The sequence below is a fragment of the Euprymna scolopes genome, chromosome 32, assembly GCF_053919585.1.
Source record: "Euprymna scolopes isolate OS-2025 chromosome 32, ASM5391958v1, whole genome shotgun sequence".
NCBI lineage: Eukaryota > Metazoa > Mollusca > Cephalopoda > Sepiida > Sepiolidae > Euprymna > Euprymna scolopes.
In genome coordinates this window covers 37,087,122-37,109,012 of record NC_136513.1, presented here as the reverse complement: position 1 = coordinate 37,109,012, position 21,891 = coordinate 37,087,122, and the positions used below count along the sequence as shown (strand labels likewise).

Genomic DNA, 21,891 nt, shown 5'->3' with positions numbered 1-21,891 from the left:
GACTAGCTGAAACCACCGTCAATAATTTTCCCCACTCCCTATCTGTGCCTAAATCAAAACGTAGATACCATGAACAAAACTGCACGCCTGTGGAACTCTGTTCCGCTTGCCTGTTTCCCTTCCGACTTCAACCTGGATGTCTTCAAGTCCAACACAAACAAATTCCTGATGAACCGCCCCCCCCCAAGTAATGACACCTTACCAATTCTCCAATACTATTGCTACACTATCCCTTTTATTACTGTACACACAATAACCCTTATCCCTGAGTGGCCATTGGGCCTTGATAAGTGGTGAATTCCATGTAAAAAAAAATAAATAAATAAAAATAAATACATCTTTTCAGCTTCCATACTTGTGACTGTGGACATGCCCCAGATGGTGGTCTGAGAAATACTTCTTTGTCTAGCATATCACCTTGCAAAAATGCTAAGGTGAAATCAAGAGTCTCTGCCTGACAATTCTTAAGGGAGATTGTTAACATTACAAGACGCATAGCTTCACGTTTGAGAGTCTATTTTTGGTTATGTGAATTTTCTTCAAAGCTACATGCTACAAGATGAGCCTTCGTTATCTTTCTGTTATCACCCATTTTGTTGATATGCACTTTTGACCCATGTTAGGGACACATTCATACCCTTCTTGAGTTTTCATGTTTTTTATTTTTATTTCTTTGTCTTTTGCATCAATAATTGTTTATTCTTGTTCAGTTGTGAAGAAAACATGTTCTTCATGATCTTCTGTTACTTATGGAAGTTCTTGCTACTGATCAACCTTATCCCAATTGATACACACTGGATATTCATTTTCTGCAGCTGCTTCTATATTCCGCCAAATGGCCATAATTTCCAGTTGATTTTGGTTGTACTCATAATCTTTCCTTTTTTCAACTCATTACTTCCAATAATTTTATATTCCACTATTTTCCCTTTACTCGGCCTTACAGTATTGTCTTTCAGTTCCTCCCAGTTACTACTGGAATTTTCATCATGTTGATCTTCCACTTTCCCTTCCAAGACTTCATTCATCTCTTCATTTAAAGGAATTGTATTTTATTTATTCCTGGGTCTTCCAAGGTCTTTGTTATCTTCAAGTCACATAGATGCATCCTGCAGAATCCTCCTCCATGTCAGATCAATACACATTGACCCTCTTTACCCAAAACTTTGGCAGGGCCACGCCATCCTTTATAGTTTTATAAACACTGTCCTCTGTCACAAATTGTTCATCTGCATAATGTCTTATATTAAGTAACAGTGCTCTCCGAATTTTTTCTTACTTGATTCAGCCTCCATGTTCTTTTTTTTTTCGCAGAATGTAAAGAATTTAAATTTATTCTAACCATATCACTGGTTGATGAAACATCTAATGTGGGTAACTGGTCTATAAAATCTCATGCATATTTATGTTGGATCCAAAAACAAGCTCATTTGGTCTACGTCCAGAATGATTCTGAAGAATATTTTTGGCACTAAATGCTCAAGCGAAAGCTATTTCTGGTTCACATTTCTCATCTTCTAATGTTTTCTCCATTGCTTCAGCCAATATTAGATTGTGACGTGCCACAGTGCCATTACTGAATGGACTTTTCAGTGCAGGTTTCAATATTCAGTTTTTCATTCGTCTCAGTAGCAATCATTATGTAATTCTCTCCAATTATCACTTAAGAAGCGTTTCGAAACTCCAAAATATGCTATCCGCACTAAAAATATGTTTTTATAATTTCTTCACTCTTCGTGGTTTTAATCAGCCTGCCAGCAGAGTACCTAGTGGATGTGTCAATTAGGTGTAAAATCCAGCATTGGTTATGTCTGAATTCTTTTAAATTCATAATTAGAGTGTAATTAAATCGGTTTCAATGAGCTAATCCCACTACTAGACGAAGAGAGGTTTTCTAAGCCTTAAACAAATAAAACATGAATCACAGACATCCTTAATAAGAGCCAGCAACTCCTTATCATGAAAGGCCCTACTGCCTCTCACCAATGATACCAATTTCTCTTTTGATGTATAAGCAAAAAGTTTATGTAATTTCTCAGCTTTCGTTCTTTTCTCCATTTTACAGCATTTTTTTTAAAGCTTCACAATGTAACACAAAGTTTAGTGACTTTTCAGCCTGCAAAAGCATATTTGTCAATGGAATACCATAATGTCCAGAAGTTGTCTTTTACAATTTTATATATCCGCCTAACATCTTACAGCTGTCACTTTTAAAATCTAGTACCATGCCAGCAGTTTTCATTTATTTATGACTTAGCAACAAAGGTAAACCATTTTTGACAATGTCAGCCTCTATGTTCTATGTATGCTCCGACATCCTTTAAAGTTATCCTATAGTTACCGGAAATTTAACTGATTTACTTGGTTTTACCTCCTCTCCATCACCAAAACAAAATGTCCTGTTGGATTTAAAAGTCTTCACTAACCGCTTATCTGTCATTTAATGTACAAAAAAAACACATAAAACCAAACTTCTCAATTAACAGTTCTAGAACAGGTGGAATCCAACACTGCCATACCCAGTGTCTCTTTTACAAGATTGGACATTTTTATATTAAAATCATTTATCAATGTTCTGTTTTAGAACTTTTTATATACTCCCTAGATTATAATATCTATGATTTACAAAGGGATGTTGTATCTAGATTTATTTTGATTGACTCTTATGAAATTCACGCTATTCCATCCTCTTGCATGTTTTTCGTATAAAAGCGAAACTGAATCAAAAGCGAAGGCAGCTTGCCAGCCTTTCATGCCAATGCGTCCAGAAAGCAATCAGCTTTGATCAATGTGGGAAACACCCTTCATATCAGACAATTGCTATTCATTTGGATACTCCCTTTTTTATGGGGAGCTGGTTTTCCCCAACATCGTAGGGGAAATGAAACGGCGGAAAGCTGAACTGGCCTCCAGCCAACATTCGTTTCTGCAAGTCAATTTTTTCTTTGACATCACTAAATTTAAATGCTTTTCACTTCCTATGGCCTCGTAGCATCACAGTAAGATCTCACGTTTTCTTTCCCTTTCTTTGCCGCCTTCTGGTTCAAAACACTTTTCTTTTTTTTTTTTCTTTTGTACTTACAAACACCCGGGCAATGCTGTGTACCACCACTAGTATTCTTATAAGAGAAACCCAGATGTATTCATTACAGGAGACAAAAACAAATTAGCTAGTCAGAAGTCTAAAGAGTAATTGGATCAGACTTTGAAAAAAAAAAAAAAAAAAAAATCAAGAAGATAATTATATTTATTTATTTGCGGACTATTATCCTCATCTTCATAGTTGTTTAACTGATAACGGTCCGCAGATAAATTAAATATAAAAATTACTCATCTCAAAAGATTGGAATACAAAAAAAAAAATATATATATATATATATATATATATATATATATATATATATATATATATATAAGATAATTTTATATCAGAAAATGAGCTAGTATGTCAGCTAAGAAAAAAGTAAAAATAAATTTCGGTCAAATTTGATTTTCTCTTGATCGCGTTTTCGAAATAAAAATGCAAAAAACAATTTTTTTTTTTTTTTTTAATTTTCTGAATTTTTTGTTTTGTTTCTTTAGTCAAAATTTTTTTTTGAAAGTAATCTATGTACAAAAGGTCATGAGATACGTTTAGAAAAAATAAAAAAGAAATCAGTGTCTATTTTTGTTTTTCGCTTTAAAAGGTTTCTTGTTTTTCTTTTTGCGTTTTTTACCATCTGTCATTTTGGACATTTTACTTGTAGACGGAGCATCCTCATCGACATCTCCTGGCTCCTCATTAGCTTCATCGTTATCATCAGGAACTACAACAAAAAAAAAAATAGTGAAATAAAATTACATATTTTTATACAATTTATTTTGTCTGTAAATCTGAAGATTCAGATTTTCTAATTGTTATTGTATAGTTGTAAAGAAATATATATGGCTTACTTGGTAAACGTTCCATTAAATACTTTGCAAGCAAAATCCGATTCAGCTTTTTTCTAATTCCTACCCTCTGATGAGAAGGAATGTATTTCTTTTGAAACTCCACGGATTAAGGACAATCCACTTAATTTGTGTCCTTTTTGAAAATTAAATATGTTTTTAACTTTTCTTAAAGTGTTTTAACATATTTTATTAATTCTTTGTTCTTTATATATATATATATATATATATATATATATATATATATATATATATATATAAACAAAACACTGAAATGTCGTAGGATTACAGATTGAATGATACTGTACAGAAAGTTCAAATAAATATTGGTATCAATATTTATAAGGTGATCTCAAGCAGATAAAGAAAGCTCAATATACGAGACAGAGGCGGGTTACATCAACAAAAACATTGTGAAATTAACACTCTCATTCAAGATGACCACAATAGTTTAAATAATATGAATTATCAATTCACATCTCAAAAAGTTCCGAAACACTAGTAACGTTACTTTAATGATCAAATATTTTAAGATGTTTTGGTATTTTTTTTTTTTTTTTTTTATCAAATTATTAAATCACTTTAATTACTTTCAATATTGACAAAACTATTGCACTGCAAAATTTATTGTATATTTTGCAACCCTCTTCCCTCTGAATGAGAAGAATTGCTCTCCTTGAAATTTCATGGGATAAGGTTTTTCTTGTTTATTTGTACTGTTTGTCAAATAATTAAAATTTTGTATACCTTCCTTACAAGTTTATAAAGTTCTTTGAAAATCTGAATAAATTTTCAATATCAAGTTTTTTTATTTTATACTACATACACAGCAAAAATATAACAACAGAATTACAAATAAATAACACCAAACATTAAATTGTTACAAACTGTTTAGAAAATAGTTACAGAAATTAGGCATTCAAATAACTACATTCAGGTTTTCATCTATGAATATAATATTTCAAATTATGTTCTGTCGGAACATGGTGCGGATGTAAATGCATACGAAATTATGTCACTGGGGAAAAAAAAAACTATAATATGAATCTCACCTGTCTATGTCTGCCTAAAACTTTCGACAATGGCGATGTATTTTCATGAGATTGGTATCGTTTTGAAGTTTTACCCTTCGGACGACAAATATCGAAAAATTGGCTAAAAACATTAATTCCTTCACAACTGGGCACTTTTCTACAGGGAGGCATCACTTTTTTTCACCGATATTTTCAAAGATCATTTCCCTTTTTCGATTGACTAGCCTTAATTCAAACATTCGTCACTTCTGGTTTAGCGATGGCCGCAACAGCAAAGATGTCACTTTTTTTTTTTCTACATTCTTTTCCTCCTTCGCGGTACAGGTTCGAGCCTGTCTGCCTACTACCACTTTTTTTTTTTTTGCTCAGCACATGCCTCCAAACAGCCAGGCAACGCCAGGCACCCAGGCTAGTAATATATAAGTAGATAAGAGATAAAAATCTAGTGAGAGACGTGCAATCACGTGTGAAGCGTGAAGGACGCTAGAGAAGACGATCACGTGAGGGGATATCACAGCGGTAAAGAGAGAATGAGGAAATAAATGTTGTTGCTACAAAGAACGAGCAAGTTGGAGTTATTTCCTATTCTTTGTTTCTTTTGCAATTGAAGCTGGACACAATGAGTGTTGGTTCCCAGACAACATTACTGTTAGGAATTATTTTACGTCAAGATGGGAATTTTATTTAACATGTTCGATGCTCTGTTGAAGGCAAGAAATGAGACAATCACAAAACAAACCCTACCTTTAAAATTCATAAACTTTATTGGTACACAGGATATTATTGGAAAATAGTGCGCCATCTTGCGTCCAACTTTGGAGTGGCTAGTTTGCTTCTTTGAGCCGTAGTTAGAGTCCTTTTGTATTCTGCAATGTTGTCAAAGTCCGTTGCAGGTTTGAGGTTAGCCGTGTGCCATAGGACCTCATGGCCCCAAAAGGTTGCATACCAAAGATGAAAGGTTAAAAGTCCGTAATGTGGTTGAAGACATTCTGTCTTATCGGTGAGCCAACTCGTAGGCTTTAAATGTTTATACTTCATCCACGGCAGAGTTCTTAAGAAAAGGCGGCACTACTGTTAGCGCACAAGTCTCCTTCTTAGAAGACATAATGAAAAATGAGTCCTTCTTTGTCTAGAAGGAACTGAAGAAACTGAAAAGGAAATAGAAATTGGTGCCAAAGGGCATGTGACAGGTCTGGTTAGATTCGACCAATCAAATCGATCGATACAATGGCAGTTAGGGCTTGTACGATGATTGAATAATTTCTTACATTACATTATCATTGATTTAGATATCAGTAAGTCTTTTTGATGAGAATATAAAATTGGTAAATAAAAAATAAAACTTTCACATTTATTCATTTAAATGGTTTTGTTTCAACATTAGTACAACATTTATTAACAGTTATTTTATTTACCTCCTCTACAGGTTAGACACAAGGTCAAGTGTGGATTTGATGAAACTGTTAATGTGGAATGAACTGGATTTGAACTTGACACACCTAGGTTTCCAGTTCATGTCATTAACCACTTAGCTACTGCCACTCAATATCCTGCACCAAAACCTTACAATTCTTTCAAATATTGATGTAAAATTGATGCCTTACTACTAGGTTGGCTTTTCTCCTGTCGACTTTATGTGTTACATATATGAATCGGCTGTTCTCTTGATTGTATAAACAAAAAGTTATTTCGTTTTAAAATGAATAAGAGACACTTTTTATGTTTTTAATACAGATTTGTTTATTTAAATTTTCCACTTCAAAAACAACAGTGATAACTATCATCATAGCGCGGTAGAGTTTAGTAGAGGAAGGTGGGTCGCAGAAGTCTGTGTCAACCTGTATATTCGTTTTGTGTCTCCTCGCCTCTATTTTATCTCTGCTTTTTTATTTATATCACTTTGAACTGTTGACCTTTTTCTCGCCAGCTTGTTTTATTATTTTGCAACATTCTGGGTCATAGTTCCTGTTCATTGACCTGTTTACCTTATTTTCGCCAGCTTTTGCTTATTGTACTTTTTGCTGGTTTTGGTCTAACCCATTTAATATCGGTTAGTTTCCTGGCCGATTGACGTAATATTGACACGCTCCCAGGCATCATGGTTGTTTTAAATCCTGGGATTTCTCATTGTGTTCTTTTGATTGCCTGGATACAACCCCGTAACACTATTACAGGTCACCTTTCCTGGGATTGACTTATTGTGTTCTTTGATTGCCCGGACACCTCTCCATAACATATGAGCTGTGTCCCAAAGAGAGTTATACACAAAATGCATTGCAGCTCGTTGTTTGTCCTCAACCTCTTTTATTTGTGGATTTGATGCAACTGTTAATGTGGAAGGAACTAGACTCGAACTTGGCACACCTAGGTTTCCGGTACGTGTTGTTAGCTACTGCCATCCCTCAATATCTTGCTCAATGTCCCCAGCTTCAACAATGCGATTCATTTCTTCTTTCTTCATCGAAAAAAGAGAAAGCGAGTAAAAGAGGGAGAAAGGAAGTAAAAGTGAGTGAGAGAGAGAGAAAATATACGTTTTAACACAAGTTTTGTTTTTTTTCAAATTCAGATGTCAGCATGCAAGACTGACCTTTCACTGTGCACCCAACTAGGTAAACAATCTTGAACAACACACATCTGTAAAACTGGAGTCGGCATGCCTGACATATCTGTGTCATCCTGCATCTGTTTATCTCCCCATAAGTACAGAACAAGTTTGGTACAAGATTGATTAATGTGGGGAGCTGGGGCTCCCCCCAAAAGTGGCTCTCACCCATTGTGCCGAGTGCGAGTTTGATAAAAGTGTTTCTGTGGAAACAACTGGATTCGAACTTGACACACCAAGGTTTCCAAACCGTGTCAACAACCCCTTAGCTGTCACCACCCCTCACTTTCCTGCAACAAAACTTTAAAATTCTTTCAAATAAGTAATGACGTAAAATTGATGTCTTACCTGGTCGGCCTTGGCCCCTCCCCTGTTGACTCTTTTTATGAGCTGCGTCCCAAAGAGAGTTACGCACAAAACGCATTGCAGCTTGACTGTTAACTTTCGGAGCTTTCTTTTTGTCCTCAATCTCTTTTATCCGGTTCATATACGTCCGGACACGATCCTAAAAAGAAGAGAAAGATTTTTTTAAACATGATAAAAATAAACATTGAATATTTCTTAAAATGTGTCTATCGAATGTGTGTCCAAATTTGATGCATTTAAAAATTTAGTGACAAAGATATATTAATCTTTTATAAATGTGAAAGTTTTTGTCTTGTATTTAAAAGAAACTTTGGTGCTTGTTAAGATAGAGTCGCTAGATTGATGTTATAAATATGTCGTTTTAAGCAGAAAAAAAAAAATATTACTTAATTGCCATGTCGAAAATAGTAATATATCCAAACATTACGAAAATTCATCAAGTAGAATTGATGTGTTTTTAGTAAAAAATAAAGTTTATTGCTAAAAGACTAAAATGTTGGTCGCCATTAAAATGTAATCTAAAATTTGCATTTCAAAGTTATGTCCCCTGTGTGTGAACTCTTCACCATCTACTTTATAACATCTAAGAAAAATACAATTTTACCCAATTTTCCATAAAATTTACTTCTAACTATAAATAACTTTCTACTCGTCGAATTTTTGTAATTTTTTGATATATTATTATTTTCAACGTGACAATTAAATATGTTTGTTGTTTTTGTTTAAAATGACATACTTAAAAAATAGATCTGACGGCTATGTTAACAAGCACCAAAACTTTACTACGTAAAGCTTTAATTTCAAGTTGCAAACTTTATCAAGCAAAATCAAAAGTTAACTAGTAATATGAGTGTGAGATATATAATTATTTTCACAATCAAACAACGCCAAAGCTCATACCAAACATGACAGCCGCAGTTCAGAAGTCTATGACTAGTTTCACCCCCATTTAAGCTTATCAGTAGAACATATCCAAACTCAGGATTCAAAATCCGAGTGACTTACAAGCAAGAGGAGTACTCTGCTCCTGAGCTACCATGCTACATACAAGAAAGTCTGAGCTGCAGCATTGTTTGTGGAAATAATATATATAAGCTATCTCTATATATAAAAGTGATTTTGTCTGGCTGTGTGAGGAACAGTCCTCCCCCTTTGTCAACCAATTTTTTTTCACACATATGAAATGACAGCCATAAAACAAAGACTAACTCCAATAATACAAAAATATCTACGGAGCCAGTACCTTTTCTTCTTTCTTTTTTTAAACAACAACCAACATGTGTGAAGAGAGTTGAAGGCCAAACCGACCGAAACGTTGCACAAATAACTCAAGATGAGAACAATAGTCCGATCAAAACAAGTAATACAAACAATCAGTCCTCATCTAAAAAATTAAGAATTTTAGTAAATTAATCTACTTTGTTCAATTTTTGATCTACACACTTGAAACTGGAGATATAGGGAATTTGGACCTGTGAAACAAATTCGATTTGGTCTTTAGACAGTAAAAATAGTTGCTTTTGATTCTAGCTGATTGCACCCCAGTCATATTTTTATTTATTTTTTAACTTTTTAAATCATTACTATACATTGGGCACAATATAATAATCAATAGAATATTGGCTTTATAATAAATATGAAATCTTTCTGAATTAAAATATCATATTTAAGTGTATTTTATGACAGAGCAATAAAAGGCGGCTTGCTAGTACCTCCTGAGCTACCGCGCTACCATCTGAGCTACCTGTAAAATTATTGTTGCGGCATTTAATCGGAATCGAGAAGCAGAAAAATTGGAACTTTTTGGGGTATAGGAATCAGTAACGGAAAAATTTGTGCCTATTTTCCAATGTCAAAAACAATTCATTTGATTACCTTGCTTTTATTATTTACCATTTAATTATCTTGTTTTTATTTGATTTTGTTTTGTTTTTTTTAAATCTGGCATTGTGGTAGTAATAATACAATAATATTATTTATTGACTTTAACTTTCAGAAAAACTAAAATCTATAGATCACCCCACCACACAAATATGTTTTTACGTTTGAAAAATATATGCACATTAAAAGTTGTGTTTTGATGGTAATTGGGACAAAATAGCCATTTTATAGTCGAATATTTAGAGATTTACAAAGAATCAGAATTGGGAAAATATTTATATCATCCCATCACTAATATATATAAATAAATTATAGTACACAATGCAATCAAGCAAATAAAATCAAGAATTGAAAAAAGGAAAAAAGGGAAAACTTTATAAAATATATTTCGGATTATTTGGATTACGTGAACTACTATTCCTAGTTAGGTGTTAACTTCTGATAAGTGTTGAGACATGTTGAACAGAGTGCAGTCTCGATACTGAGTGCAAAGTGTTTTCCAGTAATAAAGATGATGGCAGTAATTGCTAGTAACAAAGATGGTGGCCAAGAATCAAATGCGTTCCGTGACGTAGTTAACAGCGAACTGATTGAATCTAAAATTCAACAATTTTCATAGTAACTTTGGAAGATTTTCATTTGTTGGTTAGCACAGCCGGTGGTTATAAAAACGATTGTCAAAGTCATTGGTGTTATACCCCCCCCCCCCAATAGGAGTCAAAAACATTTTACAACTTCTATTGCTGTGATCGTCAAATGGTGAACTGTGCAAAATATTTGATGATCCACAAAAAAAAAAAAAATACAAACATGATTTCAATTTTTATGAAGCAATTTAAGCATGAATGAAAAAGAAAGCTTTTTCAATCTATATTGTTTTATTTTGGCTCTTTTATAAACAATGAACACCCATCACTCTTAAAAAACAAAAATTTCAGTTCAAAACATTTGTGTTAAAAGACATTTTCATTTATCAAATTCATTTTTTGTTTACTATAAAAATATCAGATTAATCACCAACCACCATCTTTGTTGATTGGAGCATCTAAAATTTTGTAAATGTGTGTGAAAAATTAATAACATACAAACAGTGTGTAATTATTATTATTATTATTATTATTACAGGGTTTATACAGATTTTTAGTATACATTTTCAAGAACTTTTCAAGGCCTTCTCCAGACAAACTTCAAGTTTTAAAATTAAAATTTGATATACAGTAAAACCCCAGGATATGGTTGCCCCGGGATATGTTTTTTTTTTTCAGGTTATAATGTGGAATACAATGTTTTACCGGTCCCTGGTTACAGTATTTCCTCAACGGATTATTACATCATTCAGGGCATTGAAGGGCTCAATGAGGGAGATAATTATCTTAAATTCTCCATAAACAATTTTTCATTTTTATTTATACAAACATGAGAGTGACTGAAGAGTCAAGAACAAGGGAGATAATTCTCTAAAAAGCCAACAGCCGAGGATCGTAAGCAATCAAAACACACCAGTCTTCAACAGATTTGTTCCAATTGATTGCCGTGGAGCGATAGGTTTCACTGTGTTAATTGATTTGGATTTGCACGCCACTCAATCATCACTATGGAAATATCTTCAGCCTACTTTCAGTCTGCTAACAGGACATACAATCAAACTTCCTGATATATTTGCATATTGGATTTAAAGGACATTTTTTTAATTAAGTATTATTTGTTTAATAAATTTTAATTATAGCTTACAACATTAAAAAAATCTCAAATTTATATATATATATATATATATATACACACACACACTTTTTTTGCAAATTTTTTTTTTTCTGTGTTAAAAATTTTTCAATTTATTTTATTGTTCAATTTGATAATTCTTATTTTAATAAAAAAAAGTTTAGGTTCTCTTCAAGCTACGCATTTCCTTGTTTATATTGGTTTGGTGTAGTCCTTATGTTTAGCAAATTTTATTCTACGGATAACAACAAGTGTATTTCCCTTTATAATCTTGATGAAAAAGTTCCCAATAAAATTTTTTTTTTAAATATTGCTTCAATAAAAATAGTTTTTATTCAAATTTTTTTAACATAAAACAAACTTTATCAAACATCAGAGGTTATATCTTTTTTTTTTAAATCAAGCATAAAAATAGAACTTTTGATTCTTGTACAGTTAAAGCAAGACATTAAAAAAAATGAAAATATTGAAAAAAAAAAAGTTATATTGTACGTACCAGTTATGGAATGAAGTTATAAAAAAAATTTATCACTTAATTTGATCAAGTAGGTTTTTTTTTCTTAATTTTTTGATATATTACTATTTTTAATATGACAATTAAGTAAATGTTTTTGCTTAAAACAACACATTTAAAAAAGTCGATCTGTCAACTATATCTTAACAAGCATCTATAGTTTTGAGTAAAACCGAGTTGATGTGAAAATGCATCTCATTTGCAATACTCAACGAAACTTGAAAACTGAACATCACTTACCAGTTCTGTCTTGACTCCCTTTCCTTTGGGGTTCAAGCCACGGGTGTTTAAATAAGCTACAAGAGACAAACAAGTTAACCATTAGATTAGGAATTAAAGGGACATTACTAAAATGCAATAATACTAAAATTAAGTCAAAAGTTATCTCCCTTGATCAGGTGAAAAGCTGTAAAAACTAAAGTGAGGAGGGTCAGAAGGTTTGAAAGTGGATTAAAATTAAAAAAAAAAAAAAAAAAAAAAGATTTCAACCTATTGGGTTCTTACAGGGCTTGGTTCTGAAGCAACTAATTGAATGAGGAACATTAACCTTTTTTTTCCACCATTGTTCCTTAAATGAAACACAATTTTTGAAGTAGTGTACAAGTCATAATTTTATTCCAAATTTGATTTTTATCACATATTTGCATTAAACTCATTTTTTCCCCTTTTTATTTTTTGCTTTTACATAAACTTCAAACATTATTTATGTAGTTTCCAAGCTATGATAAACTTCTTTTTTTTTTTAATTGAATCGGAAATTATATTCTAAAAAAAAACTGCACCTGTACACAGCTTCTCTCTGTGTCAAGCATTGGGTGTCTGATACACTTTCAGGACGAGTACGAATCCTTACTAAGGCGGCCAGTGAAATGTTGATCTGGCGAAAATTAGACATGTTGAAGAGCCTAGTCTCTGAGTACGAACTATCAGTGAGTGTAACACTGGCAGCATCACACTGTAATCGTGTGCCTCATAATGGTATGAAGCCGTGAAAATGGGTGTGGAGCACACTGTTCGATCCTGTGCGGTTGCAATTGCCAAATAAAGGAGCGGACATCCAGGTATCAAGAAGACTGTATTTTGTGAAGCGTGTTGACCTGGCAGTGACAAAGGCAGTTGTCAGGCAGATTGTCAAGCACTGTGAGGCATGTCAGTCTGTTGATCCTGCACCAGAGCAATGGCAGAAAGACTGATTGGAAGTTAAGGATGCATGGCACCGGTTGGCAATGAATATCACCCATTACAGTGGGAAGCCCTTTTTAACTCTTATTGATTGTGGACCTACGTGTTTTACAGTGTGGCTACAAATAACCCGGCCGGACTTGGCAAATGTTGTTCGCCAGTTATTGTCCATCTTTTCTGAGCGAGGTGCACTGGAAGAGGGCTTGACGGACAACAATGCCACTTTTTGCAGCCAATAAGTCCGGCAATTGTTAGATGAATGGGGCACCTGACCATGATTGCGATATATTCATGTGCCATCATTAAGGAATGGCATTGTTGAAAGGAGCCATCGCCGCATTAAGAGAATTGCTGCCAGAGGCCACATGTTGGTATAACATCACGCCAAAAGATGGGAAGTCACTTGCAACAACGGCTGCCAATGCTATACACACATACCGTGTCAGAGTAAAGGGAATTGATACTACACAGCCAATCAACGAGGGAACACCCAACAGATATGGGATAGGGGATCCAGTTTGGGTGAGACCCCCCCCGAGGAAACCGAGGCACTACGAAGTTCAAACGAAGACAAATATCTGGGGTGAGCAGCCAGCAGTTGGTCCTAGTTGTTGGAACCCCACGTCATGTGTGTGACCTTCGCCCAGCTGCCGAAATACATCATACAACTACAGAAGAAAGCGAGGATTCATCTAGTGACGAGATGCTGACAAAAGCGATCAGCGAACCCCCTCCATCAGAGAGTATTGGCTATAGTTTGTCTGACGAGGCAGAACAAGAACCGGAACCAGAGATGATAAATGTGCCAACCCCACAATGCACTGTGATCATGAGATCAGGAGGGGGGGGGGGGGGTGTAATGTTCATCAAAGAAGCAAGCGGCCATGTATTTGTGCTTTGTGTGGCTGTATAACCGATAAATAATTAACACTCACATTGGAAACGTCCTTCTGCCCTGCAGGCTGAGAAGAAAAAAAAAAAGGTAATGGCGCATAAAGGGAGACCCTAACTTTCAAACTCACCAGAAATTGGCACCCATATCTCCCAATTGAAGTATGGAAGCACAGAATCGATACAATTTTCAAATATATTTTATGTTTATTTCCCCACCCAACGCCCCATAATAAAAATATATAGAAATATATTAACTTTTTTATCAATTATTTTTTTTTAATCACATATCTTATACATAAACATTAACTTAATTAAACATTATTTAAAAGGATGTGCAATTAAAACATTAAATAACCGATAAAAAAATTTACGTATTTTATAAATTTTTTGTTAATATATTTTAACAAACATATTTATGTTTGGTTTTTCCGAATATAGTTAGTTTTTTTATTTAAACCTGCGTAATCTATTACGATTTTTACGTTTCGGCAATAACATCTACTGGATCCGTACTTATGTTGTTTGAATTTAATGTTTTTTAACATATGCAAAATATTCACATTTTTAAATTGTTAAACTATTTGCTAAGAAGTCTAGGCACTGTATGTACTGCGCCGAGTCGTAGAAATTTCCAGGTTATCTGGAGGCGCATTAATTCACTGGGAGAGATGCACCCCTAGTTTCATTTAGACATGCATCTAGCAGAAGGAAACTACTGTCCTGTGGCAGTCATCTACACAGACAAAGATTATAAGTAATACCAATAAATGTGGTTGGTTCTACACAAAGCCTTCATCACCATAAACAAATCATCTGTGTGGATTCCTGGGCAACTTAGTTGTTGTAGCAGAAGCTCATGAATCGAAATAAACGGGAGAGTGCATCATATATATATATATATATATATATATATCCTTTTCTATTTCCTTTTCGGTTTTATTGAGCTTTTACATCTGGCTGAGTTTATTTTACTTGTAAATATTAACTCTTTAATATTTATAATATATTTTAAGTTTACCATTTTGATTACCTTGGTAAACTTATTGTAATTTTTATATATATATATATATATATATATATATATATATATATATATATATATATAAACACACACATGCAAAAATAGGAAAGTTTGTAGTGCCATTATAGAAAGGCATGTTAAAAGTTACAAAATTCAAATTAGTTTCACTAAATATTCAAATTCCATGGCACCAAACAAATTTGCATCCAATTATCACTTACCATAGATGAAACAAAGCCCTATACAAAAACAACTGTTCTCAAGTAAAATTTTGAGGAATCGAAAAGCAGTATTAATTTGGCAACGATCATAAGATGCACACCTGGTATTTGCTAATTGCAATTAATTGACACATTACGCGATTTTGATAGCAACATCTTTTTTTTATAAATTTTATATTGTATCGCCAGAGCAGCAAGAAAGGAATAGAGTCTTATCATAATCATTTGTGTCAACAGGGTTTTATAGATAAATTTATCTAAGTTGACCTTTGATAACTAAACATTTTCGTTTGCTAGCGAAATCCACATGAATTTTGGAATATGACATTTTTTTTTTTATTATTATTACATTTTCACCCCAAACAAGGCACATTGCCACTTGTAGGAGGCTACTATCAGGGGCAACAGCTACTGGGGTACTATGTAGGGATTTGGGCAGCAAGATGTCAGTTCACGTTACACTTGAATTTCTGCATGTCAGTACAGTTGGGGAAGCAGGGACCTGGAATGGAATTCCAGAGTCTAGCGATTCTGGGGAAGAAACTACTGGAGTAGAAAGATCTTTTACATCTAGGGATCTCTACTGTGTGGGGGTGGGATTTACCCGCCTATCGGGTTTGTCGAGGGTGCTTACGACGTGGGGGCACAAGTGCTTGCAGTTCGTCAGAGCATCTACCATTAAAATACTTGTAGAACAGGCAGAGGGACGCAACATTTCGTTGATGGGACAGGGGCTGAAGCTTAGTTGACAGTTCAGGACCTATCAGATTTGCGACTCTCTTTTGAACCTTTTCTAGGAGCGAGAGACTAGTAGCAGATGCACTAGCCCAAATATGACAAAAAGCTTGACACTTCGTTCCGTAATGAGTACATCATAAAGATTTTTCTGTATTTTTTTTAATAAGTGTAATTCCAAATATGCACAGAATTTTATGTTGAGATTGAAAAGTATAAACATTTATATTCTCCGTATGTTTTTTGAACAACCTTCATTTAAAAAAAAAAAAAAAAAAAAAAATAGTATATTGTTCTATTAACCCTTTTATTGTTTAAATAATTTGACTTTGCTTTATTTATTAAAAAAAAAAAAAAAAAAAAAAAAAAATTGAAATTTTTCACTCAGTAATGAGCTTTGGAAGATTGTCGCCAGAAAAAAAAAAAAAAAACAATCGCCAAAAGATAAGCGTTTTATTATTTCTTGGAAAAAAAATCAATCACAAATGTGACTGTTTTACTCGCAATGTAGAGCTCTGGTCAGTTAATTGCAATTAGCTAAGATTAAGTGAACTTTGTCCAGCCAAAGACTCTTCATTCCTGTGGAAAAAATAAGGGAAGGACCAATGCCAAGAAACGAGTGGAAATCAGAGAAGGTCGGTTCTACCCTGAGACGTCTTTGACTGCCATTTTACGTTATTACTGGGAGGAGTGGTGGGAGGTGATGGCCCTTGAATAAGTATCGAACATGCCTTGGGCCAGAGGAGGTTGGTCATTGGTGCACACCACTTCATTCGATAGAGTTCTGAGGGGTGTCAACGTTGTCCGTGTTCTGCAGTGTTCCCTGTCTGGCCAGTAGTTTTCTTATATTGCGTCTATTCGTGTTACGTCACAAGGTAGGTTGCTAGCAATACCTCAGTGACCATTTTATCCGTTACCAGTTGCTTGCAGACATACATGCACTTTTCCAAGTTTGGGCGTAGTATGAGGTATGTTGTGGATGGGGGTCTCTGCGGGATGCGGAGGTCGTTGGTTTCTTTTGGAGCTAGTCCAACATCTCACCAGAGAGTCAATGTGTCGTATTTCTTCAATAAGCTGTTAACTGACTCCTGAGTTGGGGTTGTGAAATAACAATCATTTCGCAACCTTTATACTGGCCCCAGTACCCATTAATGGTGAATGCTCTGACGAACTGCAAGCACTTGTGCCCCCATGACGTAAATACCCTCAACAAGCAGCTAAATCCCACCCCTACACAGTGGAGATTCCTAGATGTAGGAGAGCTTTCTACTCCAGTAGTTACTTTCCCAGAACCGCTAGACTTTGGAATTCCATTCCAGGTCCTTGCTTCCCCAACTGTACTGACATGCAGAAGTTCAAGTGTAACGTGAACCGACATCTTGCTGGCCAACTCCCTACATAGTACCCCAGTAGTTTATGTCCCTGATAGTAGCTCCTTACACCAAAGTGGCAATGTGCCTTGTTTTGGGTGAAAATGTAATAAAAAAAAATAAACATAAGCAGAGTGTTCTACATCCAGACGATACCAGCAATAAGACAAGACCGTAATAAAAAAGGACTTACCCCAAAAAAGTGAGTTGATGGCATAAACTGCAACCAAATCTACTTTTGCTTGTTCAATTGGATATAGCTGTTAAGAAAATAATGAAAATAATTATTGACGGTTTAACAGGAATCCTCAATAATTGTAACTGAACAAAATATGGTATGTGTACAATTTAATCGACATATTAAAAAATGAAAATAAAAAAAATGGTTATAGAATGAAGTTCTCAAAAAAAAAAAAAAAATTTCACTTAACCTTTTTTGTACCAATGTTCCTTAAATGGAACATAGTTTTCAACATACTATAGAAATTGTAATTTTGCTTTAAATTCAATTTTTATAAGTGATTTCTATTAAAGTAGCTTCATTTTACTCCAGATTTATGAAAACTTTTATAAATTATTCTTATAGTTATATTTAAAGCAAAATTACAATTTCTATAGTATGTTGAAAACTATGTTCCATTTAAGGAACATTGGTACAAAAAAGGTTAATTTGACCAAGTAGTTTTTTTTGTTTTTTTTGTTGTACAGCGGGGGAAAAAAAAAAAATCTTTATAATACCGAGCAAAAGGAAAGAAACGTTTTGAGTTTTAGAAAGGAAAGCTAATATTAAAGATGGAGAGGGCGTGTGGGCGCTTTAAACTGCATTATATCCCCGTGGCGTGTTCAAAAACTCCAAAGATTGCTACCTTCATTGCACTCTCATAAAAACGTTTTTCTTCTGTAAAAATAAAAAAATAAAAAAAAATAAAATAAAATACTGGATCAAATTAAGTGAAATTTTTTTTCCGTACAATATAACCTTTTTTTCGATATTTTCATTTTTTTAATGTCTTGATTAAACTCTACAAGTACCAAATATATATTTTATTAAGAAATCTAGATGGAAAATAAGTGTCATAATTATTCGCTCATGGTAATGTAAGAAAGAGGATTGGGATTTGCATCGATCACAATTGCACAGCCTTCTGTCATCTACAGAGTAAAGTGTAATCTTAACAAAAGATAAAACTCAACAAAATTGAGGATTGGAAATACAAGAACAGGACTTACCGGCTGTTGGCAAGGGAGAGATGGAAAGTTTACCCCAGAAATTCCCGCCAAATTTTATCGCAATAGGTGTTGTTGTACGATTGTTCTGATTGGATGTGCAAGCATATAATAGGGTCTTCTGGGAAAGATCATCAGGGCTTTTGGCGCCAATTTCAGTTGATAATTGAGTTGACTTATTTTTCCAGTGGAATTGATTTTTGATAATCTTTTACAAGACCAAGGTAATACATTACCTAAAGCGAAAGGTCGCAACATACTTTTGTTGCAGTATATCCTCAATTTTGTTGAGTTTTATCTTTTGTCAAGATTACACTTTACTCTGTAGATGACAGAAGGCTGTGCAATTGTGATCGATGCAAATCCCAATCCTCTTTCTTACATTTTAATGGTGTACCATAATGTGCTGCGACATCGTGTAGACAGCAGTTGCTGCAGTGAAATAGAGAGAGAGGGGCAATAAAAGGTAGCAGAATTCGATTTTTAATTTTATATGCGCAAACAATTTTTTTAAATGGTGATTTTTGGCCAGAGTATTTCGACATCAACGTATGCCAGAAACAGGTAAATTTTTACGATGTGCCCCAGCGTATTATAAACACCATAACCTCCCCATGAATAAACACCCCCAACCTCAAAAGCCGTTCTTAATCTGGGGAGGTTGGAGGGGGGGGGTAATCCGATAGCCGTTCTTAACATTGGGAGGTTGGGGCAGGTCGTAAAATAAAAAAAATTAAAAAATACCTGGAAAGATTCTAGACATTGACTAAAACATATTCTTATAAAATTTCAAATAAAATAAACTTTTACTTCAAATTTTGTTATTAAAAAGTGCAAATAAAGACTAATTGTTATTTTTATCTGTAGAATTGTGTTCATTTTTATTGTAATAACAATAAAAGTGAAGGAACTAATTTACCTTGTCACTTCTTCCGGTAGCAGGCACGCCGGAAGTTAGGTAGTTCATTAGCTGACTATAACCAACAATTGGGGTCGTATTACTACTGTCCACATAGATTCGAAAAAGTTGTCAAAAACAAATACATAACAAATAAATGTTATTAAAGGCGAGATAAGTTACTTTTCTACCTAACTGGATATTTTTTTGCGTTTTTATTTAATGTAATATGTTTATTCAGTTCGAAAAGCATACAGTGTTTACCGATGTAGTGGAAAGTTTAAAATGGCGCCCGACTCTCTCTTTAACACAGTAGGTTTGGGAAAAGGAGTTAAAAATAAAAAGCTAGAAAAAATACTGTTAAAAACCTACCGAATATATGTCAGCCTATGTCACAGTAACATATATTGGGTTAGTTTCTAACAGTATTTTGTCTATTTTTTTTTATTTATAACTCCTTTTCCTAACTTACCTGTCAAAGAGAAAGTCGGGCGCCATTTCAAACTTTCCAATACATCGGTACGCCACACTGTATTTCGAGCTAAATAAACATGTTACATTAAATAAAAACACTAAAAAAATATCTAGTTAGGTAGAAAAGTAACTTATCTTGTCTTCGATAACATGTTTTTTTGACAACTTTCTCGAATCAACACCCAACAATTTAATAGCAAAAAGGGTGCTAGTGCACTTACTGATCCGCGCTATATTTTACATCGTATTTCTAAATTTAATTAAAGTTTTATGATATGTATTTATTTTTTTTATGGCAAATGGGGAGGGAAAAACCACGTGGATAAGGTTAAGAATTCAAATCTCGGATATGTATTTTATTTACGTTTAGCATAATATATGCATATATACGTACCTTAGCTTGTAAATCAGATTGTGGAGTAGATAAAAGAGGATCAAAGCTCTCGCCAAGCCGCGATAAAGAGCGGTCTAATTCACTAAGGTTCCCTTTTAATTCCGAAGGAATATTTTTCAAAAAGTCCTTTTTCGACATTTTGTTTTTTTCGCGTAACCGCTTACGCATTGAATGCATTTTCTAATCTCTTTTCGTTAAAGAGTTCACGAGCGTAAACCTAAGTTATGTCCCTTTGAATCTGCCTAAGGGAGATAATCGCTTAAATAGTTTTTTTGTTTTTGTTTTTGTTTTTTTTTTTTGCAAAAAATAATTAATTCAAAATTCCTGCTTGATTATATTGGTGATCTTTTAAATCAGCGCATTTCAGATAAAAAAAAAAAAAAAAAAACATTATTATGTTCTTATGTGCCATGTCAAAATTAGTATAAACTCTAAAGGGTATGTATTTTGTTGACGCTTAGGACGAAATTTTGGAAATCGTAAAACTGGATTTCACATGAAAACAATGGTAACTGCGTATTCCTCGTATTTTTAAGATGATTATATCCAAAAATTATGAAAACCGTTAAGGTAGAAAATGATTTATTAAAGAAAATAATAAAATAGAATTTGATGAAAACGACTGTAAGACACAGGAGAGTTCAAAAGGGAGATAATTTTCCGTTTCGATTTAAACAAAGTGGCTACAATTCTTCAACACGATTAAAGTTGGGGTTTTTTTTGTTTATTCAGTAATATTCAGGTAATCTTGACTGTATAATTTGGAAGCTAATATTGTAATTTACTAGAATTGACAAAAAAAATCAGTAGAAACCATTGTTTTTCATCTGAAAACTTATTTTATTGACTACAAAATTTCGTGCTAATATGCGCAGTATTTTTAACAAAAAAATTATCCACAATTACGTATGATTAAAAAATGGCGGACCCGTAATTTAAGTCAAAGGAGATAAGTCAGTATTTTCATACTAAATCGGCAGCCCACCCACAACTCTACCAAATTAAAACATACGATAAAACTGTATAATTCAATAAATCCTATTTTTGCTTGTAATTATTTTTCTACGGGAAAACTTTTCTTAGCTTTTAAAATTTATACAAATTTCGACATGACACGTATGTACGTAATAATGTTATCACCTGAAATGCGTTGGTTTAAAAGACTCTATAAACAAGCACCTCAAAATGAAATAATTTAAACTTTATTTAACGATTGTAACTTTTCATTTTCTTTTCATTTTAGTGTTATTAAAAAATTTTAAATATTAATTTTTTTAACCTGTAAAAAAATGGAATGCACTTTTGGTGCAGCTCCAAAATTCAACCTAATCAAAAATAAAAACACAAAAATACAGAAGAAATGTTTGACACGTCAGGGTACGAAAATTTCATATTCCAAAAATCACGTAAATTGCTCAAATAGTTTTTT

The 21,891-nt window shown here is 33.6% G+C and overlaps 1 protein-coding gene across 1 annotated transcript; it reads right to left on the bottom strand.

The window, feature by feature from the left end:
- Nucleotides 1–3,529: 3,529 nt before the first annotated feature.
- LOC145256264 (nuclear nucleic acid-binding protein C1D-like) lies at nucleotides 3,530–21,110 on the bottom strand. Its single transcript, XM_080114940.1, has 5 exons — nucleotides 20,463–21,110; nucleotides 17,663–17,729; nucleotides 12,287–12,342; nucleotides 7,915–8,071; nucleotides 3,530–3,806 (listed from the first exon to the last, which is right to left on the bottom strand). The coding sequence occupies exons 1-5, from the start codon at nucleotides 20,637–20,639 to the stop codon at nucleotides 3,655–3,657; spliced, it is 609 nt and encodes a 202-aa protein (XP_079971066.1). The 5' UTR covers nucleotides 20,640–21,110; the 3' UTR covers nucleotides 3,530–3,654.
- Nucleotides 21,111–21,891: the final 781 nt, after the last annotated feature.

What these genes read in the sequence shown, in the direction of transcription:
- LOC145256264 (XM_080114940.1), bottom strand. Translation starts at nt 20,639, where the DNA reads ATGCATTCAATGCGTAAGCGGTTACGCGAAAAAAACAAAATGTCGAAA. An exon ending in AGGGAGTCAAGACAGAACTG is followed by an intron (nt 8,072 to 12,286) that starts GTAAGTGATGTT and finishes TCTTCTTTTTAG; the next exon opens with GATCGTGTCCGGACGTATAT. An exon ending in GAGGGGCCAAGGCCGACCAG is followed by an intron (nt 3,807 to 7,914) that starts GTAAGACATCAA and finishes TTTTTGTTGTAG; the next exon opens with TTCCTGATGATAACGATGAA.